This window comes from Otolemur garnettii, unplaced genomic scaffold (assembly GCF_000181295.1).
Source record: "Otolemur garnettii isolate 467f Iridium unplaced genomic scaffold, OtoGar3 scaffold00011, whole genome shotgun sequence".
Taxonomy (NCBI): domain Eukaryota; kingdom Metazoa; phylum Chordata; class Mammalia; order Primates; family Galagidae; genus Otolemur; species Otolemur garnettii.
Window position 1 is genome coordinate 19,871,657 of NW_003852406.1, and position 20,724 is coordinate 19,892,380.

The following is a 20,724-nucleotide window of genomic DNA, read 5'->3' on the forward strand; positions in this document are numbered from 1 at the left end:
ACCCAGGGCAACAGCTTGAGGCTCTGTCTAAAAAAAAAAAAAGAAAAAAGAACCCAAAAAATAAAAACCCCAAAACCAAAAAACCAAAACAGTATATATATCTTTCTGAATGTTGTCTGGGTAACAGGTGATCTTCTAAGGTATGAGATGTGATTAACATGTGAGGTATGAGATTACCTCATTACATCATCTCAATGCTGATACAGCTGTACGAGATGGAGACTGGAGGCCTCTGCTGATTTCTCAGACCCTGCAGGCTTGGAAGCCCAAATGTCTCCTCAGCCCACTTAAAAGATACTCCAAACTGTGAACCTGGGCTAAGCAGAAACTTTACAAGGAAAGCACTTATCACTGGAATCTCTCCTGATGTGGCTGCCCACTTATCCAGTGCACCAAAACCAATCTCTCTCTATGCCCCTAAGGGTCAAGGCAAACTGCCAAACATTTGGCAGATCACCAATCTGCCAAACATTTAGATCTCCGCTGTTCCCCAGCAACTCAGTTCCTGCTTTTGGGCAGCTCAGTCACTAGATTACTCACCCAAGGTCTCCTGGCCAATCCCCGTGCTGTGACCCACAGGGGCAGCTCCCCCACAGTGGCTGTGCAGGCAGCCCACAACTGAACAATATTAGCTCCTTTCTGGTTCACTGGCTCAGTCTGGGGCCCCAGACATGCCCAGAGTCATCTGCACACTTGCCCAAGATCTCCCAAGGCAGTTCAGTTGAGTGCCCAAGTCCAATAAAACCAAAACAGCCCAGAGGTAAGACTTTTCCTGCTTGCAGTCTCGCTGTTGCTATGGTTATAGCTGTGGGCAGCCTCCAACCGAACAAATGCACCTACCACTTGCCAGTTCTCCACTGCTTTTGTCCTCCTTGTGGGGTCCAGAAGTCTCATGCTAACTCCCTGTGTCACCAAAGGGACGTTTCTGGGCAGATCCCACCAGCCAGTGATGCCTAAAGCTTTCTCTCCCCAATCTCACTGTACCTGGTTGCCACTTCAAATTGGTCAAGGGGAAAAATACAACAAGAAGACATTTCAATTCTAAATATTTATGCACCCAATTTAAATGCTCGCAGATTCTTGAAGCAGACCTTACTTAGTCTGAGCAATATGATATCCTGTAACACCATGATAACAGGGGACTTCAGCACTCCTCTCTCAGAGCTGGATAGATCCTCTAAACAGAAATTAAACAAAGATATAAGAGATTTAAATGAGACCCTAGAACAATTGTGCTTGATAGACATATATAGAACACTCTATCCCGAAGATAAAGACTATACATTCTTCTCATTGTCCCATGGAACATTCTCCAAAATTGATCATATCCTAGGACACAAAACAAACCTCAACAGAATTAAAAGAATTGAAATTTTACCTTGCATCTTCTCAGACCACAAGGCACTAACAGTAGAACTCAACTCCAACAAAAATGTTCAACCCCACACAAAGGCAAGGAAGTTAAACAGCCTTATGCTGAATGACAGTTGGGTTCAGGAAGAAATAAAAAAGGAAGTCATTAACTTCCTTGAGTATAATAATAATGAAGACACAAGGTACCAAACCTGTGGGATACAGCAAAAGCAGTCCTGAGAGGAAAATTTATCCTTTTAGAAGTCTACATTCGAAAAACAGAAAAAGAGCGCATCACAAACTCACAAGCCAACTTATGGAACTGGAAAAAGAAGAACAACCTAAGTCTAAACCCAGCAGAAGAAAAGAAATAACCAAAATTAAATCTGAGATTAATGAAATTGAAAACAAAAGAATCATTCAGAAAATTAATGAAACAAGGAGTTGGTTTTTTGAAAAAATAAATAAAATAGATAAACCTTTGACCAGACTAACTAGAAATAGAAAAGTAAAATCTCTAGTAACCTCAATCAGAAATGATAAAGGGGAAATAACAACTGATGCCACAGAGATACAAGAGATTATCTCTGAATACTACCAGAAACTCTATGCCCAGAAATTGGACAATGTGAAGGAAAAGGATCAATATTTGGAATCACACCCTAGACTTAGCCTAGATGAAATAGATCTCCTGAACAGACCAATTTCAAGCACTGAGATCAAAGAAACAATAGAAAATCTCCCAACAAGAAAAAGTCCTGATCTGGATGGCTTCACACTAGAATTCTATCAGACCTTCAAAGAAGAACTTATTCCTATATTGCAGAAATTATTCCAAAATATTGAGGAAGAAGGAACTTTCCCCAACACATTTTAGGAAGCAAACATCACCCTGATACCAAAACCAGGAAAAGACTCAACTAAAGAGGAGAACTTCAGACCAATTTCACTAATGAATATAGATGCAAAAATTCTCAACAAAATCCTAGCCAATAGATTACAGCTTATCATCAAAAAAGTCATACATCATGATCAAGTAGGTTTCACCCCAGAGTGCAAGGCTGGTTTAATATACATAAATCCATAAACGTTATTCACCATATCAACAGAAGCAAAAACAAAGCCTATATGATCCTCTCAATAGATGCAGAAAAAGCATTTGATAAAATCTAGCATCTTTTTCTGATTAGAACACTTAAGAGTTTAGGCATAGGTGGCACAGTTCTTAAAATGATTGAAGCTATCTATTACAAACCCACAGCTAATATTTTACTGAATGGAGTTAAACGTAAAGCTTTTCCACTTACAACTGGAACCAGACAAGGTTGTCCTCTGTCACCATTACTATTCAACATAGTGCTGGAAGTTCTAGCCAATACAATTAGAGACAAGAGAATAAAGGGCATCCAAATGGGAGCAGAGGAGGTAAAACTCTCCCTCTTTGCTGACGATATGATCTTATACTTAGAGAACCCCAAAGACTCAACCACAAGAGTCCTAGAAGTCATCAAAAAATATGGTAATGTCTCAGGATATAAAATCAATGTCCACAAGTCAGTTGCCTTTGTATATGCCAGTAACAGCCAAGATGAGAGGCTAAGGACACAACTCCCTTCACCATAGCCCCAAAGAAAAATGAAATACCTAGAAATATACCTAACAAAAGAGGTGAAGGACCTCTATAAAGAAAATTATGAAATTCTACAAAAGGAAATAGCAGAGGACTTTAACAAATGGAAGAACGTACCATGCTCATGGCGGGGAAGAATCAACATTGTTAAAATGTCTATACTTCCTAGAGCAATGTACTGATTCAATGCCATCTCTATTAAAATATCAACATCCTATTTTCAAGACTTGGAAAAAATGATTTTGCATTTTGTATGGAACCAGAAAAGACACCATATAGCTAAAGCAGTTCTTAGTAATAAAAACAAAGCTGGGGGCATCACCATATTAGATTTTAGGCTGTACTACAAGACCATAGTGGTCAAGACAGCATGGTACTGGCACAAAAATAGAGACATAGACATTTAGAATCGGACAGAAAACCAGGAAATGAAACCAGCAACTTACAACCACCTAATCTTCAATAAACCAAATAAGAATGTACACTGGGGAAAAGACCCCCTACTCAATAAACAGTGCTGGGAAACTGGATATCCACATGTAAAAGAGTGAAACTGGACCTGCATCTTTCCCCACTCACAAAAATTGATTCAAGGTGGATAAAGGACTTAAATTTAAGACATGAAATGATAAAAATCCTCAAAGGAAGCATAGGAAAAACACTTGAAGATTATCGGCCTGCAGAAAGACTTTATGAAGAAGACTGCCATGGAAATTGCAACAGCAAAAATAAACTAATGGGATTTAATTAAACTGAAAAGTTTCTGTATAGCTAAAGAGACACCATCCAAAGCAAATAGACAACCTACCCAATGGGAAAGGATATTTGCATATTTTGAGTCAGACAAAAGCTAGGATCTATAGAGAAGTTAATCCACATGAAAAAAGCCAACAATCCCATACATCAACAAGCAAGAGAGATGAATAGAGATGAATGTCTTCTCTAAAGAAGACAGACAAATGGCTAGCAAACATATGAAAAAATGCTCATCATCCTTAATTATTAGAGAAATGCAAATCAAAACCACCCTGAGATATCATCTAACCCCAGCAAGAATGGCCCATATCACAAAATCGCAAAACTGCAGATACTGGCGCGGATGTGGAGAGAAAGGAACACTTTTACACTGCTGGTGGAACTGCAAACTAATACAACCTTTTTGGAAGGAAGTATGGAGAAACCTCAAAGAACTCAACCTAGACCTCCTGTTTGATCCTGCAATCCCATTACTGGGCATCTATCCAGAAGGAAAAAAAATCTTTTATTATAAAGACACTTTATTATAAAGACACTTGTACTAGACTGTTTATCACAGCTCAATTTACAATCGTCAAAATGTGGAAACAGCCTAATGCCCCTCAACCCAGGAATGAATTGGCAAGCTGTGGTATATATATACCATGGAATACTATTCAGGCATTTTAAAAAATAGAGATTTTGCAGCATTTGTACTAACCTGGATGGAGGTGGAACACATTATTCTTAGTGAGGCATCACAGGAATGGAGAAGCATGAATCCTGTGTATTCAACTTTGATATGAGGACAATTAATAACACAGCAGTGGGTGGGGGAGGGGGAGAGCAGACAGAGAAGGAGAGTGGGGGTGGGGCAAAGGAAAAGAAAAAAAAATAGCAGCTAATAGCTAATTCTCACATCAGTTGGATTTAATTTTGACCAAAGTACATTATTTGAACGATAATTTTTAATTCAACTTGTTAATATATTGTTTAGGATATTGCATCCTCATTTATAAGTGAAATATGTTTATAATTTCCCTTTATAATAGTATATTTTTTCCAATTTTAATATCAGGTATATTCAGATGATGTAGAAAGAATTTGAAGTATTTCTTCTTTTTCTATTGTCTATAGGATTTGGCATGATCTTTTATTTTTATTTATAAATATTAGTTGTCTATTTTTTGAGACTTTGGGAAAAAAAATGACTATTTCTGGAAATAATTCTCCCCACTATTTAGAGGCCTTTGGGGGAGGGGGGTTGTTTCTTCTCTCTTACTATCAAAGTTTCCATAATTCCAGTAGCCGGCATTTCAGGTGGTTTCTTTGTTTTCTTGCTAGAATTTTACCTTTTCATAATTTTAAATTCAATTATATCTGGGGTTGAGGCAGAACTTTGCTGTAAATTACGAAATGCATATTGTTCTTTTTGGTCATCTGTAGTCGATGCTATGATGTGCTTCCCATATTCTCACAAATCCCCCTACCCTTCTGGCACTGAAGCACCCCTTCCTTCAGCTATCGGGACTATTGGTAGTTGGCTGCTCTCTGCTGAATTCTTCTCTGGAAATTGCACCCAGCTAAAGAGAGTCGTCTCATTCAAGATTTATGTTTGTGGGGCAGCAGATACCCAAAGACTGGCCATTGCCTCAATTCAGACATTTTTTTTTTTTTGTGAGACAGAGCCTCAAGCTATCTCCCTGGGTAGAGTGCCGTGGCATTACAGCTCACAGCAACCTCCAATTCCTGGGCTCAAGCGAGTCTCCTGCCTCCGCCTCCCAAGTAGCTGGGACCACAGGCGCCCGCCACAACACCCGGCTATTTTTTGGTTGCAGCCATCATTGTTATTTGGCGGGCCTGGGCTACATTCGAACCCGCCACCTTAGGTGTATGTGGCTGGCGCCTTAGCTGCTTGAGCCACAGGTGCCGAGCCCAATTCAGACATCTTTGAGGGGCTTTCCCAACTTCAGAGGTTCCTCAAAGGATCAACTGAGATATTTGTCGGGTCTTTGATAGAGTTCAGCTTCTTGCTCTGTCTATCCTGCTTTATTCTTCCACTCTCAGTGGTCCTCCCCTAGACAGCACTGCCCAGTAAATACACTTCCCGACTGTATATTTCTATCACAGAGTCTGCTTCCCAGGAAACCTACACTGCATTGTTACCACTATATGTTATTTAATTATATAATATTTTGCATGGTAAATGTATTTCATTATCCTTGTGCTTGGATATGAAATTTAACTCCTGTAAGAACAAGCAAATAAGTAGCCATATAAACTGTTAAGGTGTCCATTCCACATTGGGTCTGGAGAGTGGGTTGTGCGCGTGTGTGTGTGCATGCCTGTGTGTAACAGCTTTATTCAGATAACCGCACACCCATAAAACGCACCCTTTAAATGTATACATTTCAGTAACAGGGAGTGGTGGCTCATACCTATAATCCTAGCACTCAGGGAGGCCAAGACAGGTGCATCGTCTGAGCTCAGGAGTTCAAGACCAGCCCAGGAAAATTGAGACCCCTGTCCCTGCTAAAAATAGAAAACCTAACCAGGCACTTAAGAAGCTGAGGCAAGAGGATCGCTTGAGTCTAAGAGATTCAGGTTGCTGTGAGCTATGACACCACAGCACTCTACCCACAGTGACTAAGATTCTGTTGAAATAAATAAAATGTACATTTCAGTGCTTTTTAGTATATTTACAGAGTTATACAGCCATCATCATTATCTAATTTTACCTTTTCCTCACCCCCAGCCAAAAGTAACACTGTACCCAATAGAAGTGACTCCTAAACCTCCTTCCTCTCAGCCACTGGAAACCACTTTCTGCTTCTGTGATTTCCCTATTCTAGACGTTCACATAAATGGAATCGGTCTTTGGTGACTTGTCTCTTTGGTTGACGTAATGTTTCCAGGGTTCAGCCACGTTGTAGCGTGTATCAGCACTTCGTTCCTTTTTAGGGCTCATTGGTGCCTTGCTACATGACTATACCACATTGTGTTTATCTGTTCATCAAAGGGTTGCTTTCCCGTTTTGACTGTCATGAATAATGTTGCTATGAACATTCGTATACAAGTTTTTGTGTGAACATGTGTTTTCATTTCTCTTGATTATATACCTAAGAGTAGAAGTGATGAGTCACATGTTAACTTAAAGCTTAACTTTTTGAGGAACTGCAAACTGTTTTCCAAAGTGGCTGCACCACTTCACAATGTATGAGGGCCCCAATTTCCTCCGTATCTTTGCCAACACTTGTTATTGCCTTTTTATGTGAAGTGGTATCTCTGTGTTTTGCAAGATTTTTTAGCTGCTTGTTATTTGACTGAATCACATAACAAAGGTTGACTGGGCATTACTTTTGTTGGGAGTGCAAGGCAGGACACAGATTCAAAAAAGGAAGGTCCCTGTTCTCAATCTCACTCTCCTCTCTGGGAACTTCCCAAATGTAAACCCCCCTGCCTTGGATTTGAAATCAAGAGCTCTAAGCTCCAGTCTACATTCTGCCTCTTCTTCTCGTGGATCCTCATACTAGGGTTTGACGGGGCTGGACTAGACCAACTCCAAGGCCATAGCTCTGACATTCCATGGTTCTTGCCTACATATTCTGCATTTCTTTGTGGAAAAAAAAAAATCTGCTGTGCTGGAAGTGTCGAGAAAACTGGGAAGGAAAAGCAAACTCACTGTGGCCAACTCACTGCATTGATCAAGGCCAGTGCTGTGTGCTCATCCTTACCAAGCGGGGACCTCGCTTTACATGCTGGTCCCCCACGTCCACAAGGACTGGGCACAGAAATCCTCTCCAACAGGAACTACAAAGCAAAAGCTCTTCCTCTTTAAAAATCCACACAGAAGCCTTCTGGAGATCATTTGTAGTAACATTAAGGGAACACTTCTCAACTAACCAAATCATTCACCAGCCCTGACACTTACAGGATGAAAATCAAAGAAGGAATATAACTATATACAGTATGGGATTACTATATTGAGTCACCATGGAAAAAGCATATACAATTACTAGTCCTAGAAACCTGTAATAGGTTATAAAAATTGAGCTTTCTTGTTTATTAGCATTTAATGTCAAAATAAGAAAGTGTCTTCAAAAATTCATAATAAAAAGCAAGAAAATAATAACTAAGAAAATGACATGAAGGCTATGTTAACCAGTTTGATGGAAGTGTTTCAGATTGTGTGTGAAAACCCCACACTGTACCCCAGAAGTGCATTAATGTACATAGTTACCATTCAATTAAAAAAAAAGGAAGAAAATACTTAAAAAGAAATGAGTATTTAATTTCTTTCCTTAAGAATATAAATAATAGAGCCAGGCACAGTGGATCACTCCTATAATCCCAGCATTTTGGGAGGCAGAGGCAGGAGAACCACCTGAGGCCAGGAGTTCAAGACCAGCCTAGACAACAGTAAGATCCCAACCCTACATAAAGCCTAGCAGAGCATGATGGTGCATGCCTGTGGTCCCAGCCACCTGGGAAGCTGAGGCAGGAGGATTGCTTGAGCCTAGGAGTTTGAAGTTTCTGTGAGCTATGATTCAACTACTATGCTTCATTCAGTCTGGGCAACAGAGTAAGAACCTGTCTCAAAAAAAATTATATACATATATAATAAGAGTAACAACTGGACTGTCAGTCAGAAAAGCAATAGAAGGAGGATCATAAATTTATAGAGGTAGCAGAAGAGTCTTGGAAAAGAAAGGAGAGGAGGCAATAGTATGTTAAAAGATTTGTAATTTTTTTTTTTACAAAGGTGAAGATGTAAATACAGCTCCTGATGATGAAGGTTTAAATTACAAAATTTTCCCTTTTAATTTTGAATATAGTTTCTACACATACTGAAAGAATTTCCAAAGTCACAGAGAAGCTTCTGGGACTGTGAGGTCTGTCTGTGCTAGTATTTAGGCATCTTAGAAAGAACAGGCCTGGGAGTCAGAAACGGGGCTCTGATCCCACTTCTTCCCCTGACTGTGGGACCTGAGCAAGTCATTTCACCTCTCAGAGTCCCAGTCGTAAAATAAAGAGATGAGAATGGTGGAAGTCGTTCTAAGTCTGCCAGGATAGGGCTATCTCAGATCACTTCTGGGCCCTGAGTATGTTTAGTTTTAGAGATTCCACCTATCCTGTATCATATGAAATAAACTAAAATGCATCCTCACAAATGTACTTTATACATACTTGTATAAGTATTGTGTTGCACTTGACTGACATGGTCCATGTTTGTTAATTTTTTTTCCAGTTTATTGTTATTCTGCAATTTTCTTTTTGTGTTTGGGAGCCAGTAATATTTACTTACAGAATCCAAAAATTCTGAAGGCCTTGGAAAATTATGGAGGCCCTAGGCATGGTGGAATCCTAGCCCCAAATGCTACATGACAGAGCCCACATTGTCTGCAGCCTCTGACCCTATCAACTGCAAAGACCCAATAGAAGGCAGCGTCCAAGACAGGGGTACAGAGAATGGTAGTTGTAGTTGCTGAAAGATAACCTCATGAAGCTATAATTAAAGTCATGCCCAAAGGGATAAATAGGATTAATAGAAACCAAGGAGAATGCCTCTAAGATGAAAACCAAGAGTCTCAACCTCTCAACGGCCAACCGGGGTGAATGTACCTGCCCTGTCCAGCCACACCTTCTCTCCTCCTCCAGTTCGCCAAGAGACTGGGCTACCCCAGAAGCCACCACTAGGTGGCAACATGCCCAGAGGCTGCCATCCCCTCTGCCTGTTGATTTTTTAATTTTAATACAATACGAACAATTCTTACCAATTTCAAAATCACGTTAATAATTTACTAATTAAAAATTCTTACAGTGCAGCATACCAACTCCTTTAAAATTAAGTATCATATCTGTTGTCTACTGCAGTGGAGAGCTCAATACTGTCTGGCAATTCAGTGGTCCAAATGGTAAAAAAATAAAGATATTGTTTAATAACTGCCAAAGCAAGCACGTTCTCTTTATATTAGCTGAGGATTCTGGACCATGTTTTTAAACAGCAGCTGAAAATAAGTAAACGTGGGCTCCCCGTCTCTGAGAAGCAGGTGAGTTCTTAACACTTGCTCTGACTGTGCTCCCCACAACCAGATGGTGAAGTAGTCAGGGCCCAAAATAAATTTGTGTCTGCCAGGCCCCCACAACAATAATGTCACACACTGTCTCCTGTAGTTGTGAATCCGCACAACAGCCTCAGGGATAGATCCCATCAGGCCTGTGTTAACAGACAGGGAAAGAGCCCAGCCAGGAGAAATAAATTGGTTAAGACCTCTCAGACAGCAGTGGCAAGGCCAGCACTCCCTGAGAGGTCCTGGGACTCTGGGTCCAGTGCGCTTTCTGTTCCTAGGAAGTCACCACCTCACTCAGCCACTGTCCTCTCCAATCTCATTACCCTCAAGCTGCTGTCCCTTCTTTCCCCCTGCCAAGCTGCCCCTCTCCTTTTCAACTTATTTCATCTTGGTCTAAACATGGTGAGAAGCAGGCTGACCTGCCTCCGCCGGTGTCCCCTAAAGAAGGCCTCAGGTCCTACAGATGTCACATCTCTCCAACCAAGGAGAACCTTGAGCCCCAAGCACAAAAGTGAGAGCAGAGAAAAAGATGCCTTCCTCCCAGGGACTGATTTGGTCCCATCCCTACAGCCCAGCCAAACATACCTTCCTGATTTCACAGCTAAGAAAGGAAAAAAGGTGTCTAAGACTGCAACCCATCCTCTAGAGCAGTGACTTTCAACCTGTGTGCCGTGGCACGCTGGTGTGCTGAGAGAGGATTTTAGATGTGCCAAGAAAATTTTTAAAGATCATTAATAAAATTATTTTCTAAAGAAGTTCAAAGTGCAATAAATATATTCCTTTTTTTTTGCTGGTTTTTTTATCAATGTAATTTAAGTGAACTGTGGAAGTTTAATTAGAGGTTCAAGTGTGCCATGAGATTAAAAAAGGCTGAAAAACACTGCTCTAGAGTATCATTCAACAAAGACATCTCACACGTAACAAACCCAAACCAGAAATCTTGATTTTACCCTCCAAACTACTCCTCTAGCAGTCTCCCTTATGTGGGAAACAGTAAATCTGGGCCCTGTCACTTAGCGTTTGTGGTCAGGATTCCACCATTCCTAGGGGTAGCAGAAATTCCTCTGTAATTTTCAAAGGCCTTCAAAATTTTTGGATTCTGAAAATAAATACTAGTGGCTCCCAAATATGAAAAGAAAACTGCAAAATAACAATAAACTGAAACTTTCCATTTTCTTTAGAGCGGACATCTTCAACAACTCCTGATCCCTCTTTTTTTTCTCACACCCCACATCCAATCCTCCAATAAGCCCATTGTGGTCCATTTCTGAACTCTTCCCCCGCCCCCACTGTTATCAGATGGCCCGTCACTATCCACCCAGATTACCCCCTGTCTTCCTAACTAGATTCCCAGGACTCACCATCCTGGCCCCTCCTGGTCTCTTCCCCTCACTGTACTCAGGGTAACGTAAGTCAGGTCATGTTACCCCCCTGCTCAACATCCTCCAGTGAGTTCCTGGCCCCCACACTTGTAGCAGGAAATGAGCCTTGGCACTATACTTAGCCAAACCAGGACAGAAGGAACCTTGGTCTTCCCGTGCCTGTATTCCCCAGCAGCCAGAGGAGCTGGGCAGATGGCCTGACTTCTACAGTTCAACCATAGCTGTGGTGACCCTTGGGTCTGACTGAGGGCTTAGTCTTGCTCTACAATCAGGTGGTCCAGTGATAGATTTTCTATCAGACCAGGGCTGTGAATGAAGACATGAAAGTGGGCAGGGAAGAGACTCACACATCTCTCAGCCAGACAGGCTGCTGAGGAGGATGAGTCGGGTGTCACAATGGGCTCTGAAGGCCTGATGCCATCTCTTTTGGGGGTGAATTCTCAGGGCTGCATGTCTTACAGGGACTGTCGTTTAAAACATTCTCCACAATGAGGTAAATCTTCACAATTCTCAGCCTCAAAGATACCTCTGGAGGAAAGGTCCACCCAGATTATTATCCCTAAGGGTTAGTTGAGGAAAGTGGCCCAGAGAGGTCCACTTGTGGGTCACAAATATTTGTCTCAGACCTTAGCAAGTTGTTTATCCTTTCCGGACTCTCTGGTTCTCCTTACAAAGAGAAAAGGATTAGAAGATGCCAAAAATTTCTGGGTGAGTCTGAAAAATGTCTGAATTCTTAAAGTTCTGAAATTCTGATTCTTCAGTGAATGTTATTTGGTCTGTAAATTGGTTTCTGCACCCCATACCTGCCCTGAGGACCGTAAGAGAAGGTTGGCAAGCGGCGAGACCAAACTCCTAGCTGCAGAACTTTATTTGTACTTGTAAATGGCCACAGAACGTAGGGCCAGAGCACATCTGCCCACGTGTGTGTGCTCTGCCACCCATTCATCCCTCCTGTCACCAGAAAGAGAGGGGTGAGCAGGCGGCCTCCATCTGCTGAGAACACCTCAGGCAAAAAGGGCTCTAGAGTCTAGTCCCCTCTCCCTCTCCCCCTCCCCACAGAGAAGCACATTGTGACAGTGTCATCCCAAAGCTGTGGCGCAACCTGGGACCAGAGCAATTCTGGGCAAGCTCACCTCTGCCTGACCCCTTCCCCGTCCACTGGTCCTCTCATGGCCAGGCCTCTGCTGTAGCTGCAATAGCAGTCAGGGCTGTGGAGAGCTGGGACCTTGGCAGCCTTTCTCCCCTCCCCCTGCACTGGCCCTGCCCTTGGCTGAAGTTGCAGGGGACTTCTTTGCTACCAATCCAATAGAAATAGAATTCAAGACATAAAAACAAGACACGTGCATTATATGTAATTTTCTAGAAGCCCTGTTTTTTTGTTTTTTTTTTTTTTGAGACAGAGCCTCAAGCTGTCCCCCAGGGTAGAATGCCGTGGCATTACAGCTCACAGCAACCTCCAACTCCTGGGCTCAAGCGAGTCTCCTGCCTCTGCCTCCCAAGTAGCTGGGACCACAGGCGCCCGCCACAACGCCCAGCTATTTTTTGGTTGCAGCCGTCATTGTTGTTTGGCGGGTCTGGGCTGGGGATTCGAACCTGCCACCTTAGGTGTACGTGGCTGGCGCCTTAGCCGGTTGAGCTATAGGCGCCGAGCCGAAGCCCCGTTTTTTAAAGTTAAAAATAGATTAAGATAATTTTGATGATTTTTATTTAACCCAGCATACCCAAAATATTTTCGTTTTAGCATGTAATCAGAATAAAATATTATGAATGAGATATTTTAGATTCCTTTTTACATCCTCATCTTCAAGCTCTGGTGTGCATTTTTGAGCTAGCCGCATTTTAAATGCTTGATAGCCACTTGTGGCTGGTGGCCACCATATCAGATGATGCAGATCAAGACTAGACACGAAAGTCTGTATATAATTGCAGTTATAATTCTACTAATATTAACACTGATTATTATATTCTCATCTAGTCTTTTCCAAGTACATTATTTCTGCAAAGCTTGGGTCATGTTGCTTATATAACTTTCTCTCCTCCTCCTGCTGTGTTGTTCATCTTCCTAAGTCATCAAAAGTTATTCACAAATAGTCATCTCAAACAATTAATCTCTAATTATCAAATATAATATCACAGACTACCCTGCTATTTGGATGTCGTAATCTTTTTAACCAATGCCAAAATGTTGTACAGCTGTGGTTTTTCAATAATACAAGTAGTATGGCTGAGATGATTATATCTGTATCCCTTGTGGTCTTAAGGCCTTGATTCTCTAGCAGTGTAGCCATTTTTAAGAAAATGATCTTTGAATATTCTCACTCAGTCAAACAACTAGCAACAAGTGATCTCTGACTGAGAGCTGAGACTCCTTAGGTTCCCAGCACACAGTCGTGATGCCTGGCTCTGCAACCTAGGGCAGGCCACTTAGCTTTTCATGCAAGAGTTGCCCCATTTATAAAGTAAACTGATTATACTAGGTGATTTTTAAGGGTCTTTCCTGCTCTAACCTTCAGTGATGTTTTTCCCTAACCCTCGAATCTAATCAATTAACCTGTCAAGCCAGTCATTATACGTCATTATAAGCAGTCATGTTAAAGCCACCATGCACACAATTAAAAATCCATCCACTTCTCCCCATCCTCACTCACAGTGCCTTTGTATTATGAATAGGACATCATTGTCACTCATCTAAGTTGAGATAGGGTACCCAGTGCTGAGAGAGCTTAGGTTATAAAGTTAATACTGAAGTGCCAAATCAAGAATAGGATTAAATGAGAGGTGTGTGAAAGCGTCTGGCTGGCACAGAGGAAGTGCTCACTGAGTATTTACCACGTTTGAATCTGAAACCAGTCCCAAGACTCACCTGGATCTGGTTCCCTAAAAGTTGCAGAGGAGTCCACAATGAAAGATGGGGATTGTAAACGTGCCCTGCTGAGCCCCTGCCCCAGACACTGGATGCTTTGGGAAGACAAAGACTTGGCAGCTTCCCCTAAAGGCCTGACAGTCTAGAGGGGAAGACGGGAACCTCTGTACACAAAACAAGCATGCCTCAGGCAGTGTCTTCAATGGGAAAAGCAGATGGAGAACAGAACAATTATCTGAGCAAATCAGGCAGGCCTGCTGTTGAGGAAAAGGCTTAAGAAAATTTGTCCTATTTCCTTTGTGATTCCTTTGTGAACCAACTGGGTTAGGACAGCCTGGCAAAGCAAAAGTATTTCAGCTCTCAAAAGACTGATCTATGCTCTGTGATCTTAGGCAAACCGTGAATCCTCTTTTTGATCTCAGTATCCTTATCGGTAAAATGGAGATAGGGCACAATACCAACCTTGCCCAAACCTAACTGCCTAGTGGACAGAATTGTGTTGAACCCAAGGATTAGGTATGAGTATAACAATTATGAAATGAGGCCGACTAATAGCTAACATAGACAATTAGCATGTCCCCTAAGAATCTACTCCTCTTAAAGGAAATGTTTTATAATCATAAGTAGCATTTATTTTGAACTTAATAATTTATAAGGCAATTTTATATGTACTTATTTTATTTTCAAACCCATTTGCTCCATTTACACTTAAAGATACTGATATTGAGAAAGGTTAAAGAACCCGTCCAAGTTCATGCTGTGAGGGCTACTTGTAGGCTCTCTTAACTCTATGCTTCTTGATCTTTCTCCTACACTATACTGTCTTCCTATTAAAATCCTTTCCACCATGCATTAATATTATTTATGTGAAAAACTGATAATGTTTTTTATGTTTCCCATTGATCAAGGCCACCCAAACATCTAAATAGAAGCTCTAAAACAAAATGCCTGATACACAAGAACAGCAAGTTCACGTGTCGTCTTAGGGGAAAATAGCTGTCCCCATCTGATTTACATTTTATGCCATACAGCAGGAAATATTTAAGTTGACAAATAGGATGTTTACCACCGCAGCAGATACTTGGCAGTTAGTTTTTTAAGAATTGTTGCAAATGTGATTTATTTGCTATTATAACAGAGCATTACTGTGCAAATATGACTCCTGAAATTAGCTTCAGTTTAGCAAGGGGCCTTGACAGTTTGACCCCTTAATATCCTTATAATGATGTCATTTACATTCAATGCTTACTCAAGTCACTCGGTGCTAGTGCTGTTTGAGAAGAGTCCACTCTAGGGCAGAAGCGTTATGTATTTTAACACACAGAGTTGGTGTGTGGGGCACATGGAGGCCTTCTAAGAGGAAACACTGTTTAATCAAGTCTTCAGGAAAATGTGTTAGTTTCCAACTTCCTACAGTGAAAATGCATTACTGCTAATTGCAGCATACTCCAGGAATATAATACTTCATGTTTTCTCCACAAGACATTTCCATGGCATGGAGCATATTAAACAAGAACATGTTCTGGTGCTCCACAACTTTAGCTTCTAATTTAACTGGAGAATTGGTACAGGGTGAGGATTGGCAGTGCCTTCTCCTCCAGCAGGGAATAATAAGAGAGTCTTCTTTGGAGCCAGGAAGAAAAGGACTGAAATTCCAGCACAGCTACTTCCTAGCTGTGTGGGTCTGGTATTTCCCTTGAACCTCTGTTTCTTCATCTGTGACTTGGAACTGTTATTTTTTAGGTTCTTGTAAAGATCTGAGATATTGGTGAAGCTCCTGGCACACGAGGACCCCATAGGTCATTGCTACATGGGAGCCAGTGATGGTTTATTACTTATTTAAAGCTCACATGTCCCAGGTGGCCCCCATAGCTCAGTGGGTAGGGTGCCGACCACATACACCAAGGCTGGTGGGTTCAAACCCGGCCCAGGCCAGCTAAAATCAACAATGACAACTGCAACAAAAAAAATAGCCAGGCATTGTGGTGGGCACCTGTAGTCCCAGCTACTTGGGAGGCTGAGGCAAGAGAATCACTTAAGCCCAAGAGTTGGAGGTTGCTGTGAGCTATAATGTGATGGCACTCTACCCAGGGTGACAGCTTGAGACTCTGTCTTTAAAAAAAAAAAAAAGCTCACACATCCCCTTCACGATACAGCCCTGACTTCACCAGGCAGACCCAGCCCATCCTGTCTTTCTACTTCAATAGTGTTTTGTCCATATCGATATTGCATGCTACATCACATATTACATTATGGGACATGTATGTATTTGGCCTTCACTTTCTCTGTGGCAGGACCTTCACCTATTTACCTCTGACTCTCCAGTGTCTAAGACAATGATATTTCTGAAGATTGAACTGAGGGGGATTCTGGGGATGCTTCTGGATTCAGTGTGGCCTGGAGGATGACAAGGGTAATTAAAGTTGATCTGTCATAAAAGAGGGAAAGAGTAGCACGTGACTTGCTATTGTCACTGCCAGTTTAGTGCAGTGTAGATGTTCAGCAAATATTTGTCAAAGGAATTAATGGTCATTAATCAATTACCAGTAGTTGACATTAACTTATAACTAACATGTCTATTTTTCATAGCATTTTTATTCTTGTTGCATCATAGTGTTCTTCTAATAATCCTGTAATACAACTAGGATAAGGTGTTACCAGTTAACAGTTGAGAATACTGTGATGTGTGGAGTGGTAAAATAAGAATATTCTGAGCCAGGCACAGTGGTTTGTGCCTATAATCCTAGCACTCTAGGAGGGTGAGGTGGGTGGATTGCCTGAGGTCAGGAGTTCAAGACCAGCCCGAGGAACAGCAAGACCCCATCTCTAAAAAAAATAGAAAAACTAGCTGGGCTTCGCGGTGGGTGCCTATAGTCCCAGCTACTCAGGAAGCTGAGGCCAGAGGATTGCTTGAGCCCAAGAGTTTGAGGTTGCTGTGTGCTATGACACCATGGCAGGCACTCTAACCAGGGCAACAGAGTGAAATTCTGTCTCAAAAAAGAAAAAAAAAAAAATATATATATATATATATGTATATATATATATCTCCTGCCCTCTCATTATGAAGTGATGGAGGAGCTAAGACATACAGGCCAGCCATAAGTTTCCCTTAAATTTCATACTAGGAGTCACCATTTTTTCCCAAATCAGGGCTGCCCTTTTCTCATATTTACTCACATTTTCCCTCTTTCTGCTCCACCTTAGTTCCTCACCCTTTGAAGCGTCTGTCTGGTTTCATTCTTCTCAGAGGAAAACCTTGCACTACCTTAGAAATGGCAGGCCATGGGCAGAAAAGCTAAAGTCAACTTAAGCTTTTTGGGACTAGGCGTGCCTGTTAGGCCGTCTTACCCACATGTATCTATAACTTTCCACAGGAACCTTAACTCAGGCGGCACCTGTAGCTCAGTGGGTAGGGTGCCGACTGCATACACCAAAGCTGGCAGGTTTGAGCCCCCCGGCCTGGGCCTGCTAAACAGCAATGACAACTGCAACAACAAAAAATAGCCAGGCGTTGTGGCGGGCACCTGTAGTCCCAGCTACTTGGGAGGCTGAGGCAAGAGAATCACTTAAGCCCAAGAGTTGGAGGTTGCTGTGAGCTGTGATGCCACAGCACTCTACTAACATAGTGAGACTATCTTCAAAAAAAAGAAAAGAACCTTAAATCTTCCTATTGGAATAAGACTCAGTCCCTCAGTTGAATGATGTAGAAACAGAAGCAAAAGCATCTACTTCATTAAGCTACATGTTCCTGGTTTTGCTTGGGCTGGTGGTTTGGGCTGGCTGGAGGAGGTGGTGCTTTTTCTGCTGTTGGCTGGTATCACCCTCACTCTTTTGCTTTCTATTTTAATCAGGTGTGGGCAACGGGCCTTAACCTCTTCTATAGTGACCAGCTGGCCCTGACTCAACTCATGTTATACCTGACAAATGGCCATCTGGATTGCAGTTTGGGCACCCTCGAAGTGCCCCTCTTTGTTCCAAAGAAAAAGAAGAAAACGAGCCACGTGAGGCCTCTGTCACTGCCGGTAAGCAGCAGACGTTTCCGATTGCTTTGTGTTCAGCGGCAGTCACCTGCCATTTCCTGGGCTTTCACTGCCAGCCTCTCTGAATACAGAAAGAAAAAGCTTCAGACAAGTCACTGAACCTGTCTGAAATGTGTTTTGGGATGTGAACGCATTGGTGGGAGGAAAGGGGGAAGGGCGTTCCAGAAAGAGAAAGCGACGTGCAGGTGTGCAAAAGAGCGTGGGGCTCTCTTCTCATTTCCCTGGGCAAGTCCATCTCTGCTCACTGCTCAGTTACTAGCTATTTCTGACAAAACCCCTTTTTTCCTAGCCCCAATCTCTTTTACTGAGCTTCAGACGCCCAGATCCAAAATTCTACAAAATTTCTCTGCTTGGGGCCCTCAGGGCCAAGCTATCCAAAACTGCCTTCATCACCTTTCCTCTTCCTGTCCTTCCTCTTGTGGATCAGGCCAGGGGCTGGAAAGATGCCCCCAGAGCCCCACATGTAGACAGCCACTAATTCACATTCAGTCTAGCTGCTAAAGCACCTCAAGCTGACCCCTTCTGTCCCTCCACAACACTCTCCTGAGTTTCGGCCTTCACCACCTCACAGTAGGTGTATAATAGTCTTCATGAGATCCCTGCCTCGGGCCTCTCCCCTCAGGCTAAGCAGACACTGCAGTGAGGATGGTGAGGGCAAAAGTGGTGTGAGCATGTTGCCCCTGTATGTGTGATTTTGAAATGACTCCCGCAAACTTCGCAGTACAGTTGTGAGCCTCTGGGATCTGCCGCTTTGCTTCCTGCTGTCACAGTCCCCCTTCTCACTAGCCCTGTGAGGGGTGGCTGGGGCCAGGGTCCTGCGGCTGCGAGAGGCTTGCCAACTTCAGCACCCTGCATAGCACAGATCTCTGTGGGGATAGTGGGTGCTTGGTTGCACTGGCTAAATTGGTCCTGGGGTGAGGCAGCAGAGGTCAAGAGGACCAGATGGCCCTCCTGGAAGAGCGCATGGGGGCTCTCTGACCACGGCTACTCCAACAGTTGCTAGAGGTTTCTTCCGCCTTCTCCTGCAATATTGGGCTTCACACCTGTTTTGCAAATGAACCTCTACTTGAAACTGGAATGTGTCGTGCACATGAAAGAGAAACTCCAGTGGTCAGTAGGACCCCACCCTGGTATCCCAGAGATACCTTTTCAGAGCAGTGTTTCCTGCCTCTCTGCTGAAGGCCTTGGGGTCAGGACAGTGGTTCTCAACCTGCGGGTTGTGACCCACAGGAACTGTATTAAAAGGCCACGGCATTAGGAAGGCTGAGAACCACTGGTCCAGGAAATGCCTCAAGAATTAAAGAACTTTTGTTTTACTCCGCCCAGGGCCTCTACAGTCACCATAGAGGGAGAACCTGATGTCTTGGGGTGCTCCTACCTCCTCCTTTCCTCATCCACCTGTTTAGTAAGGTAGTTGCAGGGCCCTTACTCAAAGGCATCCTTTTGATCCAGTAGCTTATTGGGAACAGAAGCAGAGTTGGACTGGGGAGAATAGACCTCTTTTAATTAGGTTCTGGGACCTTGCTGGGAATCTCCTAGGTCTGACTCCACCTCACCAAAGAGACCTGAGACATGGGGCCCTAAGTTCCATGCCAGCAAGAGAGACAGCAATCAGACTTGAGCCCTGCTAGCTAGTGAGCCTAACTCCATGGCATTTCTAAAAGGGAGGTGGAAACTGAGATGGTTTCAACGCAAGACTTCCAAAAGCAACCTGATGCATTGAAGACTGTTACTTCTGAAGGCTATAAGCAGAAATGCACTCTGAATTGGAAGGACTCTCCCATTTTCCCATGTTGCTATGGGTTTTGTTCCCATCTATAGGCTAGAGAGCACGGGAGTTCTGTGATCAAGTGCCTTACACATTTCTAGAAACTGCTACACACACACAAAAGGGAGGCGTGATGAGCTACAATAAGGCAGATGCCTCTTCTATCACTGCAGAGGAGCTGGGCGGGTTTTCTGATGTGGGGAAAAATGAAAAGTGCTTTTGGTTTCAGAAAGATACAAATGGACATTGTCACCCTGGTGCCCAGTGCCTGTGTGTGCACGCTCCCGTGCTCATATACACATGTGACAGGCTGTTTTTTAGAAGGAAGCATGTAGACAGGCACACACAGTACAATTCCTGAGCAAACTGGAATTTCTGAGCTCCTTAACAAGTGTGAACATGCTGTGACGCTGTCAGGTTTGTGATCAGTCAATTGACAGCCACCTTTGAAAACTGAAGAAAAACACACAGCTGAGACCACAGTGATCATGAGAGAGCACCCAGAACTAATACCTATAAATGCTCCAGGTTGGGGCTGCCCCTTTAACTCCGTGCTGTATAGGGACAAGCAAAGTCTCTTCTGGACTCTCAGAAGAGCTGTTTCCCATCAGAAACAGGTGGCAAATTGTCACTTAAACCCATTTAGACCAGGTCACTGATCTTCTGATCCAGCGACTTCCACAAATGACAACTTACAGGTATAAACAGAGCCTGGGAAACCCCAGATGCACTTGTTTTAGAAATGAAAAGCTCTCACCTAACAGTTTTTTAACTCCTAATTAACATTCCATCAGAACTGGCATAAATTCTTACCCTTTTCTGTCATTTTTCATTCTTCCTCTCTCTCTCTCTCTTTCTCTTGACCCTCCACACCACGGCTGG

The 20,724-nt window shown here is 42.8% G+C and overlaps 1 protein-coding gene across 1 annotated transcript in view; it reads left to right on the top strand.

Moving 5' to 3' along the window:
- Window positions 1-20,724, top strand: part of IQCH (IQ motif containing H) — a 171,257-nt gene that overhangs the window by 121,441 nt on the left and 29,092 nt on the right. The window contains exon 12 of the mRNA XM_023510007.1: window positions 17,886-18,056. Within this exon, the coding sequence (XP_023365775.1) occupies window positions 17,886-18,056 (171 nt within the window). The remainder of the gene's footprint in view (window positions 1-17,885; window positions 18,057-20,724) is intronic.